Raw genomic sequence first — 16899 nt, forward strand, 5'->3', positions numbered from 1 at the left:
CCTATACCTCTTGCTAAGCAGCCCCAAGCCTGGCCTCAGTTCACAGCTTAGCCTCTTCCAGGCACCTCCAAGCCCAGTTCAAGTGGCAATCATCTGCAGATAACGTTATAGCTCATATCAAGTGGCCCCAGGCAGGATACAAGGAGCAGCTTGGCCTGCACCAGAGGCCATCCCAAAAGGCCCAATAACCAACATGTCCATTTGACAGCTTCACACCACATGCCCAAAGGGCACATTGGCCTGGCACCAGAGCCCTGCTGAAGCAAGTCCTGTGTAATAGGGTCAGCCCCTGCACAATAGCTCCTCTACTGTAGTCATGGCCAGTCCTCTCAACCAATCAGCCTGAGGGTAAATACCTCCCATTAATGAGCAAACAGCAACCAAGGCTCAACTACAACAAGAAAGCACACACAACCTACACAGTGACACAGCTGGAGCACCCAGCTCAGGTGATCAGGGAAGACTGCACCACTGGGACCCACAGTATACCTACTACATAAGGCCACTCTACTAAGACTGGGAGATGCAGCAGCTCTACCAAACACATAGAAACAAACACAAGTAGGCAGCTAAAATGGGAAGACAAAGAAACATGTCCCAAGTGAAAGAACAGAACAAAGTTCCAGAAAGAGAACTGAACAAAATGGAGACAAGCAATCTACCAGACGCAGAGTTCAAAACACTTATTATAAGGATGATCAATGGTCTCAGTGACAACTTCAATAAAGAGATAGAAAACATAAAAATGGAGATAGAAAAAATAAAAACCAGTCAGAAATGAAGAATACAATAACCGAAATGAAGCATACACTAGAGGGGATCAACAATAAATTAGATTTAGCAGAGGATCAGATTAGAGATTTGGAAGAGAAGGTAGCTGAAAACACCTCATCAGAACAGTGAAAAGAAAAGGGAGTCTAAAAAATAAGGATATTTTAAGAGGTCTCTGGGACAACATCAAACGTGCCAACATTCGCATCATAGGGATACCAGAAAGAAAAGAGAGAGAACAAAGGATTGAAACTTACTTGAAGAAATAATGACAGAAAACTTCCCTAACCTGGCAAAGAAAATAGACATAGAAGCCCAAGAAGCAAAGAGAATCCCACACATGAACCCAAAGAGGCCCACATGAAGATACATCATAATTAAAATGCCAAAGGTTAAAGACAATGATAGAATCTTAAAAGCGGCAAGAGAAAAGCAGTTACGTACAAGGCAGCTCCCATAAGACTGTCAGCTGATTTCTCAACAGAAACAGAAGGGCTTGGCACAGAATGTTCAAAATGATGAAAAGCAAAGACCTGCAGCCAAGATTACTCTACCCAGCAAGGCCATCATTTAGAATTAAAGGACAGATAAAGATCTTCCCAGATAAGAAAAAGCTAAAGGATTCGATCACCATCAAACCAGTATTACAAGGAATGTTAAAGGGACTTCTTTAAGAAGAAAAAGAAAATATCAAAAATATGAATAAAATGGCAGTAACTACATATCTATTGACAAGTACCTCAAATCAAAAAGAATTAAGTGCTCCAACCAAAGGATAGGGTGGCTGAATGAAAAAGAAAATGAGACCCTTACATATGCTGCCTACAAGAGACTCAGTTCAGATCAAAAGACACACACAAACTGAAAATAAAGGGATGGAAAAATATATTTTATAAAAATAGAAATGAAAAAAAAAAAAAAAGCTGGGGGCCCTTCCACCACAGCAGCCATTAAGGAACAGCAGCCATGGCTCTGCACTACCCCATGGCCATGGGCCTCAACAGGGTCACAAGGTGACCAAGAATGTGAGCAAGCCGAGGCATAGCTGCCGCCTTGGGCACCTCAGCAAGCATAACAAGTTCATGCAGGACATGATCCAAGAGGTATACAGCTTTGTCTCCTATGAGCAGCATGCCATGGAGCTGCTCAAGGTCTCTAAGGACAAGCAGGCCCTGAAATTCATCAAGAAAAGGGTAGGGACACACATCACATCAAGAGAAAGAGAAAGGAGTTGAGCAACGTCCTTGTAGCCATGAGGAAAGCAGCAGCCAAGAAGGACTGAGCCCTATCCCTTCTGTAATAAAGCCTTTTCAGAAAAAAAAAAGCTGGAGTAGCAATACTTATATCATTTTTGCCACTTCAATTCAACATGGTACTGGAAATCCTAGCCAGAACAATTAGGCAAGAAAAAGAAAAGGCATCCAAAGAGAAAAGGGAGAAGTAAAATGATCTCTGTTCACAGAAGACATGATTTTATATGGAAAACCCTAAGGACTCCACAAAGAAACTGATAGAACTAATAAATGCATTTAATGAAGCTGCAGGATACAAATCAATATACAAAAGTCAGTTGCATTTCTATACATTAACAATAAACTATCCCAAAAAGGAAATTAAGAAAAAAAATTCTCATTTATAAGAATATCAAAAAGAATAAAATACTTAGGACTAAACCAAAGAGATCAAAGACTTGTACACTGAAAATTACAAAAAAAATGATGAAAGAAATTAAAGAAGACACAAACAAGTGTCCCATATTCACGGATCAGATTTCATATTATTAAAAATGTCCATACTTCCTAAAGTAATTTACAGATTCATTGCAATCCTCATGAAATTCCCAGTGGCACTTTTTTTACAAAAATAGAAAAACAATCCTAAAATTTGTATAAAACTTAAAAGGACCCCAAATCACCAAAACAATCTTGAGAAAAAAAGAACAAAGTAGGAGGCCTCATAATTTGTTATTTGAAAACATATTACATAGCTACAATAGTTAAAATGGCATGGTATTGGTATAAAAATAGGCAATAGAACAACAGAACAGAACAGAAAGCCCAGAAATATTTTTATATGCTTAATCAATCTTCAACAAAGGTGACAAGAATAAACAATGGGAAAAGATCATCTCTTTAACAAATGGTGCTGGGAAAATGGGATATTCATATCAGAAAAATGAAATTTGACCCTAATCTTACACCATACACAAAAATCAAATCAAAATGAATTCAAGACTTAAACCTAAGACTTGAAACTCCAAAACTACTAGGAGAAAATATAGGAGAAAAGCTTCGCAACACTGGTCTTAACAATGATTTCTTAGATATGACGTCAAGAGCACAGGAAACAAAAGGAAAAATAAACAAGTATAACTACATCAAACTAAAAGCCTTCCTCACAGGAAAGGAAATAATCAACAGAGTGAAAAGGCAACCTATGCAACAGGAAAAAATATCTGCAAATCATATATTTGATAAGGGGTTAATCTCCAAAACATATAAAAAAATGAACTCCTACAATTCAATAGTAAAAACACAAATGACCAGTTTAAAAATAGACAAAGATTTGAATAGACATTTCTTCTAAAAGGACATGCAAATGGTCAACAGGTATATGAAAAGAAGCGCAACATCATTAATCATCAGGGAAATGCAAATCAAAATTGCAGTGAGACATCACTTCACATCTGCTTAGAATGGCCATTATAGATAGATTGATTGATTGATAGATATAGATAGATAGATGATGATGATGATGATGATGATGATGATGATGATGATGAAGATAGATAGATAGATAGATAGATAGAGATAGATAGATAGATATAGATGTGTGTTTCTGTGTGTGTGTATGTGTGTGTGTGCAGGCAAAGATGTAGAGAAATTGGAACCTTAGCGCACTGTTGGTGGGAATGTAAAAAGGTGCAGTCGCTATGTATAGAAAACAGTATGGAAGTTCCTCAAAACATTAAAAATAGAACTACCATATGATCTAGCAATCCCACTTCTGGGTATTTGTCTAAAAGAATTGAAACCAGGATCTTAAAGTATTTGCATTCCTGTGTTTTGTGCAACATTATTCACAATAGCTAAGTTACGAAAACAACCTTAGTGTCCATTGATAGATAAATGAATAAAGAAAATGAGGTATGTACATGAAATACTACTCAGCCTTTAAAGAGGAGGAAATCTTGTCATATGTGACAATATGGGTGAACTTTGAGGACATTATGCTAAGTGAAATAAGCCAGCCACAGAAGAATAAATACTACATGATTCCATTTATATGAGGTATCTAAAGTAGTCAAACTCAAAGAAGCATAGAGTAGAGTGGTGGTTGCCAAAGGCTGGAGTAAAGGGGCAATGGGGAGTTGCTGTTCAATCAATATAAAATTTTATTTATGAAGGATGAAAAACTTCTAGACATCTGCTGTACAAAATTGTGCTTATAGTTAAAAGTACTATTCTGTACACTTAAAAACTGTTTAAGAGGGTATACTCATGTCATTTTTTTTACCACAATAAAAATAGAAGGGAAAAAAGGAAGTGGAGGAGAAATAAAATTTTCTTAGACAAACAAAAATTAAGGGAAATTATTGCCAGTAGACTACCTATGCAAAAAATGTTAAATGAGTCTACAGCCATGCTGTCCTGAACAAGCCCTATCCCATCCGACCTTAGAAGCTAAGCAGGGTCAGGCCTGGTTAGTACTTAGATGGGAGACCACCTATGAAAACCAGGTGCTGTAGGCATAAAAAAATAAGGGATTGTAAGCTGACAAGGTCCTTGCAATCTGTGAGGTCAACCAAGGGTTGCCTCACCTAAAAAAAAAAATGTTAAAAGAAGGTTTTTAGAAAGAAACTTGGATCTACATAAAAAAAGGAAGAGTATCAGAGAATAATAAATTCAAGTAAATACAACCTTTTCTTTTTCTTATTCTTAATGGATATAATAGATAACTGTTTAAAGTAATAACAGCAACAATATATTGGGTGATTTTTCTGTATAGATAAATGAAATGAATTAAAACAATGTTAAAAGAGGTGAGGAAGAATTGAGAATGCTCTAAGTACCTGCACTATCTATGAAATGGTAAAGTGTTATGCAAACGTGCTGTTAGTTATAAATGGATATTATAAACTCTAGGGAAACCACTAAAATTTTTTCAGAAGAAGAAAAATGTGCTACGAGATAAAAGAAAATGAAATAATATAAAATGTTTAACTAAAACTAGAGATGGCAGTAAAAGGAGGTGGTGGAAAAGAAACAAAGAACAAGTACAATGAAAACAGTTACAAACATAGTAAATATTAATCCAAGTATATCAATAATCTCTTTTAATATAAATGGCCTAAATATGCCAATTAAAAGACAGAGACTGTCAGAATAGATTTTTAAAAAAGTTTCAAGTGTATGTTGTCTACAAGACACAGATAGATTAAAAGTAAAGTGATGGAAACTCTATACTAACAATAATCAAAAGATAGCTGGACTAGCTTTTTAAAGGTTTTTTTTTTTTAATGCACTGATAAATGCTACAATGTAGATGAACCTCACAAGCATGCTAAGTAAAAGAAGCCAAAACCAAAAGGCTGTATGTTGTGTTATTCCAAACTTAAATGAAATGTCCAGAATAGCAAATTCATAGTGACAAAGTGTTTTTCAGTGGTTGCCTTGGGTTGGTAATGGGGAGTGACTACTAATGAGTATGGGTTTGTTTGAGAAGTAATAAAAATGTTCTAAAATTGATTGTGGTGATGGTTGCACAACAATACACTTTAAATGGGTGAATTGTGTGGTATCTGAATTAAAACTCAATAAAGCTGTTATATAAAAAGGAAATGGCAACATTTTATTTCTTAAGCTGGGTGGTGTGGTCATGGGTGTTCATTTTATTATAATTCTTTAAATTTTCATTTAGTGTATTTTCTTTGTAGGTGAAGTATACATCTTGCTAAAATATCTTTTAGAAGTCTGACAAACCTGGATTCTAATTCTGGCTTAACCACTTAACAGCTATGAGTTCTTGGACAGATTACTTGACCTTTTAATGTCTTATCTTTAAAGCAGAGATATTAATAATAGTAACTCACTCATAGGCTTTTAAATCATGTGCCTGGCACATTGACAGTGTTATTATTAGCTAATATGAGCTCTAAGCAATTGAGCCACTTGCCTAAATAACCAGAGTCATGGCTTCTCTTTCTTTAAACTCAACTTCCATATTTACTATTCTGTCAGAGTTCACAACTTTGATCAGAGGGGAAAAAAAATTAACCTTCAAGTAGGACCTACTGAATTCTATTTTTAAAACGTCCTTACATAACAGCTCTATAAAATCAATAAAGCTCCTAACAAATCAGGACAAAACCAAAATTTCTGCCACTTCTGAGGGTTGGTATCAATTAATGTTCTAGCCTGGCTCTTGGAGTTCAAGTCTAGGCTTGATTAAGAGAAGAATATTCTTTTTGGTCTTGAGCAGCCTCCAGAATTCATGTCCATTTTGAACCTAGTCTCCAGGTTAAGTCCTAAGAACCTCTGTGTGTAGGGTTCTAGCTCAGATGAATGTACCAGTAAATGAGTCAGGGATGGGTAATCAGAAAGTAAGGAAGGGCAGGAGATTTATCCCAGTCTCTTTCAAGGACTCTTAAAGGAAAAGCTATTCTGTTGTTCTCCATGAATCAAAATCAATTTATATTCAATGTGTAATTATTATCAGAGCCCTTTCCTTAAAGTACCTGCCACACAGTTCAGTGTTAGTTCCCTTCCACATTTCCATGTTAATAGCTGCCTTTTAGCCATAGCACTGTCTGAGACTTCCTCTACCAGACCCAGAGAAATTGAATAAAAGATGAACCTAGGCAGTTTAGCTATTGTTAGCAACTGAGGTAAAACATTCATTAAGGCAGGCGAAGACTAAACCATTGGATCTAAATAGAATTTTACTTGAGCAACACTATCCCTAATCTTTCACTCATCCCACACTAAGTTGATATCAAGTTGCAAAGTCTCATAGCATCCCTTTAATTACCCTTTTGTATATAACATGTTTACAGTATTTGATTTCTTGTCTGTCATTCACTCAAGATTCTATGCTCTATGAGGGGAAGGACCAGCTCTTTCTTATTCACTACTGTAACCCCATCAGCTAGTACAGGACCTTTCACATATTAGGTGCTCAGTAAATTATTTGTTACATTAATAAACAATCAATCCATGTAACAATGAATCAGTTCCTGGCATGATCAATGGGAATAATTAAGAATTTGACTGGAGACCTTGAATTTCCAAACAAGGTGGTCCTAGAAAAGGATCTCATTGTAAAACAGCTTATTTGGGGGAAATATTAAGAATTTACCTGTGTTGAGTGAGTACATTTACAGCCGAAGGATGATTTGCACAGTAAGCCAGATACATGGATTTAAAATGAGGCATGAGGTTCAGCAGACAACCTCCTACTTTGTGTTGGTTTTCTGGAAACCTGTAGGTAAAACAGGTGAAAGACAGAATGTAAAATAAGAAATGAGATAAAGGAAGATAATTCTAATTAAACGTGGCAACATACAAACCTTTCAAATTCTTTCGCCAAAGTTAAAAGAGAAATTATATTACAACCACTTATCCATGAAATGCAAGTTCTTGACTACTGCTTTAACTAACCACCAAACATAGTGCCAATACATAGGGTCAGATACTTATTAGGAATTAGTAGGTGGAATTTTAAGATGTTTATTCAAATTATAATATTCAAATTTATAGCCAGATACACTAAAAATACTCTTGGCTAATTTAGATGAAGTTCAAGTACAGACAAAACTAAAGGAATCCAAAAAGGAGTATTACAGTGTCTTGATGGCCTGCTGGTTGCTAAGCAGCATGGCCTCAAGATTTTTAAAAATTAACATTTTAATGACAAGCCACCTGTTAATATAAAAGACATGATACTACGAATGACCAAAACGGAAAATCGAGCTTGTAAAATTAAATGAATAACCTGAATAACTTTTCCAAGTAATTTGCAATGCACAAAAGAAAGTATCTAATCAATGTCACAGGCAATATATCCATGGTCAATTGAGACCTTATTCGTCTCTTATACTGACCAGAAGCAGTAAACTGATTTGATTCTTAAATAAAATAAAAAATACAACTAGTGGTTTGACAGTGTGAGTACCACCACCTGGTGCATTTTCTTTGCACTTGAACAATTTATCAAAGTTATAACAAATGCATAAATATAAAGTGCCCCTATTTAAGGCAACAGTTAAAAGGAAAACAAAACAGAAAAACAACATTCTTATTTATCCTTGGCAATATACAACACTTACTTCGAACATTCTTCCAAGGCTTGGCAGAGTGTCTGTTGAAATGTGCATACTTCCTCAAAGTTTCCCAATAAAGATGTAAACTCCACAGTACTCAGACTGAAAAAAAAAACCATATATATATATTTGGAAACATATATAATATCAGTGAATAGAACTTGAGGATGACTCTAATTATCTATCTCTAGTCTAGTGAGCTGATAGTTTGCTAATAAGTGGCAAATGAGATAAGGGAAGCAATGAGTAAATGAATAACAAGTTATTAATATCTAAGTATCTACAGAGAACAGTTTGGTAGTTGCCACAGATGGAGGGTGGGAAGTGGACAAAATGGGTAAAGGGAATCAAAAGATACAAACTTCTAGTTTTAAAATGAATAAGTCATGGAAATGTAATACACAGCATAGTAGCAATAGTTCATAATAGTGCACTACATATTTGAAAGTTGCTAAGAGAGTGGATCTTAAAAGTTCTCATCACAAGAAAAAATTTATATAACTATGTAGTGTGATGGCTCTTAAGTAACTTATTGTGGTAATCATTTCGCAATATATACATATATCAAATCATTACATTGTACACCTGAAACTAATACAATGTTATGTTAGTTATACCTCAATTAAAAAAAAAAAAACTCTTAGCATCTAAATAAGTAAAATATATAAAATCATAAGTGGGGATAAATTTAAAAACTTTTGAGTACTCTCCTAGAGGAGCTGGGAAAGTAATTGAAAAGTATTATATATGTTCATATAATGCACAGGGAAAAATAGCATAATCCAGTTTCTCCTAAATTAAAATGCTCATAAATCAGCTAAAGGAAATCGCTATGAGAGGGAGTAGGAGGGAAGAAAATAGTACTGATTTGTTTGCTTGTTTGTTTTTGGAGTGGAATGGAGTCAAATAAAGGCAAATTGAACAATTTTATTCAGGGCCTCTGTATTAAGAATTTTCTTATTCGTTCTTCCCCTATCAAATAGTGGTAGGTGATGATAACAACAAGAGCCAACAACACTCACACAGCATTTAACACTTATGTAAGCATTTTACAAATAATAACTCACTTGAACCTTACAACAACTTTATGATGTTGTTTCCATTTTACATGTAAGGAAACACAGGTACAGAGAAGTTAAGCAAATCCCCCAAAGTCACAAAGCTAGTGAATGGTGAAGCCAGAATTTGAATTGAAACATTCTAAGTTCCAGAGTTCACACTCTTAACCACTTTTTTTGGGGGAAAAAATTGCTGAAGATTTATTTCCCTTATCCCATGGCTTTATCCCATTTAAGGCTAGTGTGTGCCATATGTCCTTTGTCCTTAATATACTAATACTAGGGGAGTGTTTCCAAAAGAGTAATTTTTGCTGACGAAGAAAAGGAAGACCCACAGAAACGTTACCAGTAACTCCTAGAGTATAAAAAGCTCCCAGTTCCTCTGCTCTATTGCCCTCCTAAACCACAAGATGGAAAACCCCTATTATGGGTTTCAAAAGCAAAACGTTCAGCTAGCTTCCCTGGCTGTTGATTTCTCACAGCCCTAAGAACCTGACTTGGGGGTTTACTTGAACCTGACTGGGGGCTTATTGAGCTCCTCCAGGATCAGACAATAAACAGTCTGGCTGGCTCAAATCACTCTGGGATCTATGAAATAGAACCAATGGAAACTTACTATAACTGCATCTTGAATTCATCTGGGAACAATGCAATTCTGACTCAGGTTTCTCACCTCCTCTGCACCAGCTCTTTTCCTTTCCTCTCACTGCTTCTTGATTGCTAATCAGTCACCCCTTCATTGAGATCTTACCATCTCCCCTCCCAGGGTGGCCATTTCAGTTTCCCTGTCCTCCTCTGCCTGTCACCTCCAGAAAACATTTCACTTTGTGGCAGGAGACACAGTGGGCCCAATCTGGCCACTGACTGGCTATGTAATGGGTATGGCAGTAAGCCTTTCCTGACTTCGGTTTTCTTAATTATTCAATGGGGATAGTCATTTCTTCCAGGGCACTAGACCCAGTGATTCATGGAGGTCCATTCAGCCCTAAGAACTATGATTCACAGAACACTTCACATTTTACATAATGACAAAAGACACTTTGTTGTTGATTATGTTTAAACTCTTACAAAGCACAGGAATACAAAATACTTTCATACTGAAGTAAGATTCTCATACTGCCAAGAAAATAACCAAGTGGGAAATTTAGCAAGACATCATGTCTAAGCAAATACAATTTGGGAAAATGGGAAAATAGTGAAAAAAATTGAGCTTATTTAAGTCTGAAGTCAATAGTTTAGGTAACTGTCTAGCAAAAGTAAAGTTTTAGTGAGATAAAAGAGGAAGATTTTGTTCTCCATTAGATACACCCATTGCTAAATTTTCTTTGGACTTATAGATCATAATATCTATTAAAATTTAATCGATTAAAATAAAAACACAAACAAATGCGGTTAGCCACTGTTTGTTAAATATGCCATGCCTACAAGCACACGCACACGAAAATGAATGGTCGATATTTCTCTTTTATGAAAACTAGGTTTTCAATTGAGGCCTCAGAAATCACTTTTGATTTCTAAGACCAGAATAAGGTTTGAACATTTTATTTTTAAAAACGTGTTAATACCTCTTTATCATTCACTTTTGCCTGGTTAAAATACTGACTTGAATCTCCCTTATGAACAGCTACAAAATGCCATACTCTTTCCACTCTCAGAGCATGGGAAAGAGTTTCTTCCTGGGCAAGCAAAGGTCAGAATGAGTACAAGAATTTCCAGTTTATGTGCTTTCTGCATAAAAACACCAGCATGTCTTTTTTCTGTATAAGGTAAAACCAGATGTACCACTTTTCAAATGTACAAGATAAAAATTGTGATAGAAATGCAGATCTGCTCATCCCTTCCACTGCCAGAAGAGAAAGAAACCAGGCTCTCCAAAAGCAATATCTTGCATAATTTCTGTTGTCTTGACCATGTTCTTGGCAACCTATCATCAGTAGAAATTCTTCTAAAGGGTAAAATCAATTATTCAGTGATATAAGAGTAATGACTCCACATGCTAACATTATCTTGCTTTATTTAGTGAAGGGTTTGAAATACAAATCTTACTTGTTATTGGACTGCAGGGGTCTTAAGTACGTAACAAGAAGAGACTGAAGTTCTTTAGCATATTCTTTTTCAGTGTCCAGGATGTTCTGTAACACCTATGGAGAAGCAAAGGTCAAGGTATTGTAATTATCAGGACAGTCCAGGGTAAAATAGAGCTCTCAACCTTTTAATCAAACTACTAGAAAAGAAGTCCCATTTACTCAGGCTAGCACTGTAGGTAAGAAGCAGAGTCTGAATGCACTTTGTTTCATTCTAGCGAACTATTTTAATAGTTGCATCATAACTAGTTATGTTGCGTAACTCAGATGAACAGAATTTTTCAGTTACCCATAACTGGATAGGCTTTGCCATTTACATAGTACTCTTCAGAATGCTTTCATGTGCTTTAAATCATTTTATCCTCAGGAAAGATCTCAGTTAGCTAACAAAGGATCACTAGTCCCATTTTAAGGATGAAAAAATTGAGACCAGCTACCTTAAGACATAGAGTAGGTCTTTGAATAACGTTTCACTCAACATTGCTTTGTTATAACGTTAATGAGATGCCATAGGAACCTAAGTTTTGTTTATATCAATTAGTCTATGGTAAAATTAGTTTTTTTATATGTCATGTCACCTAAAGTCACAGAATCTACTGACAATGTTAAGTGAGGGCTACTGTAAATTCAATGTCAGGGTGATTTAACAATCACTGATGTCAAACATGACAAAATATTTTTTTTAAGTTATGTTTTTGATAAGGCCTTCATGGGACAAAATCTGAGGACACTGGATTTTTAAACAAGGTTAAAACTGGTCTTTTAATAAAGGTAAAAGGTGCTAATATAAATAATACAAAAAGAAAAGGAAGCTGAAATATGAAGAATTTAACAAGGGAAATAATGTTTACCAGTATTATTAATGATAACCAAATTAAATCCTATAGGCAAAACAATCAATGTACAGGCCCACAATTTTTCTTCCCCCATCAATCCTAGGGTCACGGTCCATTTCCCAACCTCTTCTGGAGGCAACTACAACCTTCATTTTGAGCTCCTAGCTCAAATTGATAATTTCCTCTCATATCTCTTAATTCTTTCAACGATAAACTCACTGTATGTCTACTCCATGCCAAATTCCATGCTGCTCACAAGAAATTTCCACTCTATTTGTAGAGGGAGATATTAAACAGGGGACCACAAGACAATGTGAAGCATTCTTAGCTAAGAGAAGCCCCCGAGTCTACCAATATGCCAGACATATACTCACAAGACAATGCATGGTGACCTGCTTTTGAAAGGTGAAATGGACAAAGCAAGTGGAGCCCAGGTAGCTGTGGGCTTTTTGGGAAACGGATAGGCTGAAGGGTGGTTGTCCAGGCTCTGCTACTGACTAAAAGGTTGCTTCAGTTTTAAGGCTTCACTTACCTCATCTCAAATTGTGACATTTCACCTACCTCAGGGACCATTGTGAAGAGGCAGTGAGACAGTGTACAGGTAGTTGCTGGGTGAGTGAGAAACAGTCCCACCAATTTAAGGGGTTAAAAAAGGTTTCTGAATGGCAGCAGTGTTGATATTTCAGACCAGATAACTCTGCTCTGAGGGAGTACACTGTACACTGTAGGATGTTTAGTGGCATCCCTGGCCTCTACCTGCTAGATGCCAGTTAAACGCCACCCCCTACTGTAGTTATGAAAACCAAAAATGTGTCTAGACATTGTCAAATGTCACATGAAGGGCAATATCACTCCTAGTTGAGAACCACTGGTTTAGAAGAACATAGGCCACAGGGTGGCTTCAAAAGCTAGGGCTTAAATTATAGCCCCTCCTCTACAACCACTCATGTCTACTTTCAGTTCCTCTGTTCCTCGGAAGTTACACTCTAAAAGTATAAGTCTAAATCCAGGGGCTTAGAGATATTAATTCTCTGTGAAATTAATTTGGTGATGGAATAGAAATGTTACCGCCTGTGGAAAGTCTAACGACAATAAAATAAATAGAAACTATCTTGAGATAAATAAAAAACATTAAAAAAAAACATGGGAGGCAGTTAAAGCAGTGCTTAAGAGACAAATATATAGCTGCAAATGCTTATATGAAATAAGAAAGAGGACTTCAGATTTCCAGTCCTACATTTAAGGAGCTTGGATGTCATTACTCCATCCTAACAATAAGTAAATTGCTGAACAAACTGGAAAAAAAACTAACTTTTCTTACATCTGTCAGGGAATTGAGGTCACAGGGGAAAATGGTACCCCTCCAAATTGGAGAGGCAGACAGGCAGATACAGAGAATCAAAACTTGCTGGAGCAGAAACCCGGGAGCAGAAGCTCTCATGGGAATCAGTACAAGGGGAGGAAAACCTGAACTGAAATGAATAGCTGGGGGCTCAGTGCAAACAAGTCTGAGACTTAAAAACTCCAGGGGAACGTACCCACACTTTTGTGAGTTTTACTTCCAGTAGCTCTAATGGGTTCTCACAATGAAGATAAGAGGATAATCCCCCTCATCCTTCAGAAGAGGGAAGGAAAAAACAGCTATTTTGAAACACACCACAGTATTCTGTTCTTTGTAACAAGGTCTGCCCTCGAAAGAGAAATGATTTTACCAGAACCTAACTTATTGGGGTTTTATCAGAGCTTAGCATACTTAGGGGAAAGGAAGTGCCTTACTCCAGCTCCCTCTAGCTTTCCTGTTCCAACTAAAGAAGGAAGAAAAACCTGAGAGGCATTGGTGAAGTTCACAATCTAGGGACATAAGCTCACCAAAAGACTAAGACCTAATCATAAGACTTTAGAATACTTCCCCACACCTCACCACCCCATTTCTAAAGGTCTATTTGTCTGGTTTCCAATGGAAAATTGCATAGCATACTAAAAGGCAAAAAAAAAACAGTTTGAAGAGGCAAAGCAAACAGAACCAGAGTCAAATATGGCAGGAATGTTGGAATTATTAGACCAAGATTTTAATATAATTGTGATTAATATGCTAAGACCTCTAATGGAAAAAGTAGGTAATGTGCAAGAACAAATGGGTATTGTAAGCAGAAGGAAATACTATGAAAGAATAAAAATGAAACCCTAAAGATCAAAAACACTATAAGAGAAATGAAGAATGAATCTGTAAGCTTCAGGATACGTCAGTATAAACTCCCAAAACTGAAAAGCAAATAGGAAAAAAAAGACTGAAAAAATGAGACATAATATTTGAGAACTGCGGGACAACTACTAAAAGTGTAGCATATATGTGATGAGAATACCAGAAAAAGAAGAGAGAAAGGAACAGAAGAAAATATGTGAAACAACAATGACTGACAACTTCCCAAAATTAATGTTAGACACCAAATCACAGATCCAGGAAAAAACAAGCAGAATAAATGCAAAAAAAAAAAAAAAAAAAACCCGAAACAACTCTAGGCATGTCATTTTCAAACTCCAGAAAAACCAAAGATAAAGGAAAAATATCTTGAAAGAAGCCAGAGGGGGAAACCAGCTTATCTGTAGAGGAGTTAAGATAAGAATTATTTCCAACGTCTCCTCAGAAACCATGCAAACAAGAGGAGAGTGGAGCGAAATATTTAAAGTGTTGAGAAAGAAAACATTAACCTGAAATTCTGTACTCTGTGAATCTTTTTTCAAAAATCAAGAAGAAATAAAGACTCTTAAACATGCAAAAATTGAGGAAATTTTTTTGGCAGTAGACCTGCCTTGCAAGAAATGTTTTTAAAAAGTTCTTCAAAGAGAAGGAAAGTGTTATAGGTCAGAAACTCAGAACCATATAAAGGAAGAAAGCATGAGAAAAGGAATAAGTGAAGGTAAAAACTTTTATTTTTCTTATTCTTAATTGATCTAACAGATAACAGTTTGTTCAAAATAATAGAAACAATGTATTAGATTATATACATTTATATATAATACATATGTTTATGTGTAAGTGAAATGAATGATAACAATGATACAGGGATGGGAGGAAGGAATTAGGAATACTTTGTTATTATAAGGTATTTGCACTACCTATGAAGCTGTATAGTGTAATTGGAAAGTGGACTTGGACTAGTTCTAAATGTATATTGCAAACCAGGACAATCACTAAAAAAAGTAAAATAATTTCTAGAAAGACACAAACTACCAAAACTGACTCACAAAGAGAGAGAAAATCTAAATAGACTGATAACAAGTAAAAAAATTGAACCTTGAATTAGTATTCAAAACAACTTCATATGAGTTAAAGTCCAAGCTAAGATGGCTTTACTGATTGATTCTATAAAAAGTTTAAAGAATTCACATCAATCCTTCATGAACTCTTAAAATCCTGGAAAAGAACAAAGTTAGAGTGTATATTTTCCAATTTCAAAACTTACTACAAAGCTATATTAACAAGACAGTTTAGTACTGGTATAGGATAGATATATAGACCAACAGAACAGAATTGAGAGTCCAGAAATGAACCTATGGTCAATTGACATTTTTTTTTCATTATTATAAAAAGTTAATGAATATACACATATAATTATAGGGAGTAAAATTTCCCCCATCTAATTTTACTCCCTAAGACAACCACACAAGGGTCTGCTGTATATTTTTAGATGTTTATAGTTGATTTTTGACAAGGGCAATAAGGCCTTTCAAAATGGAAAGAACAGCCTTTTCAATGAATGGTACTGGGACCACTGGACATCTACATGCAAAAGAAAGAATCTGTACTCATTATTTACACCATATACAAAACTAACTCAAAATGGATTCAGGACTTAAAACTCAAAACTCTTAGAAGAAAACAAAGAAGGAAATCTTCATGACCTTGGATTCAGTAATAGAATCTTGGATGACACCAAAAATACAAGCAACAAGAGAAAAAATAAATTAGAATTCATGAAAAAAATTTGTAAGTGTGCATCAAAGGTCAATATTATAAAAGTGAAAGACAACCCACAGAATGGGAGAAATATTTACAAATCATATCTCTGATAAGGGTCTAGTATCCAGAATATATAAAGAACTCTTACAACTCAATGATAAAATTAATCAATTATAAGTTGGCAAAGAATTTCAATAGACTTTTCCAAAGAAGAGATACACATGAATATATACTCAACATCATTAACCATTACGGAAATGCTAATAAAAACAATAATGAGATACTAGTTTGCACTCATTAACATGGCTATAATTTTTTTAAAAAGACAATAACAAGTGCTGGTGAGGATGTGGAGAAATTGGAATCCTCATATTTTGCTGGTGGAAATCTTAAAAGGTATATCTGCTGCTGAAAACAGTTTGGCAGTTCCTCAGAAAGTTAAACATAGTTACCAAATGACCCAGTGATTCCACTCCTAGAGAAATAAAAACAAATGTCCACAAATGAATTTTCACAGCAGCATTATTAATAATAACCAAAAAGTGGAAATAACTCAAAGGTCCATAAACTGATAAATAGATAAACAAAACCTGGTATATTCATATAATGAAAATTATTCAGCCAAAGACGAACCTTGAAAATATTATGCTAAGTGAAAGGAGCCAGACATAAAAGAAAAAATTGTATATGATTCAATTTATATGAAATGTCCAGAATACACAAACTCCATAGAGACAGAAAGTAGATTAATGGTGATTCTGAGTTCATCTGGACAAGATGACAAAGTAGTAAATGCTGTGCCTGCCTCCTCCCATGACCACATTCAAATTACAACTAAGTTATAGAACACTCAATGTGGAGAACCATC

General features: G+C 35.4%; 1 protein-coding gene and 2 pseudogenes across 5 annotated transcripts in view; 2 read left to right on the top strand and 1 right to left on the bottom strand.

Annotated features, from left to right (window-relative positions):
- Window positions 1-16899, bottom strand: part of ARHGEF6 (Rac/Cdc42 guanine nucleotide exchange factor 6) — a 112011-nt gene that overhangs the window by 38971 nt on the left and 56141 nt on the right. For all 5 annotated transcript variants that reach the window (XM_011382415.2, XM_011382421.2, XM_011382417.2 and 2 more), the window contains 3 exons: window positions 11197-11291; window positions 8099-8194; window positions 7129-7251 (listed from right to left, as the gene is read on the bottom strand). In XM_011382415.2, the coding sequence (XP_011380717.1) occupies window positions 7129-7251; window positions 8099-8194; window positions 11197-11291 (314 nt within the window). The remainder of the gene's footprint in view (window positions 1-7128; window positions 7252-8098; window positions 8195-11196; window positions 11292-16899) is intronic.
- On the top strand, window positions 1738-2053 carry LOC105307046 (annotated as a pseudogene).
- Window positions 4404-4522, top strand: LOC111732595 (annotated as a pseudogene).

The sequence above is a fragment of the Pteropus vampyrus genome, unplaced genomic scaffold (genome assembly GCF_000151845.1).
Source record: "Pteropus vampyrus isolate Shadow unplaced genomic scaffold, Pvam_2.0 Scaffold472, whole genome shotgun sequence".
Classification (NCBI taxonomy): domain Eukaryota; kingdom Metazoa; phylum Chordata; class Mammalia; order Chiroptera; family Pteropodidae; genus Pteropus; species Pteropus vampyrus.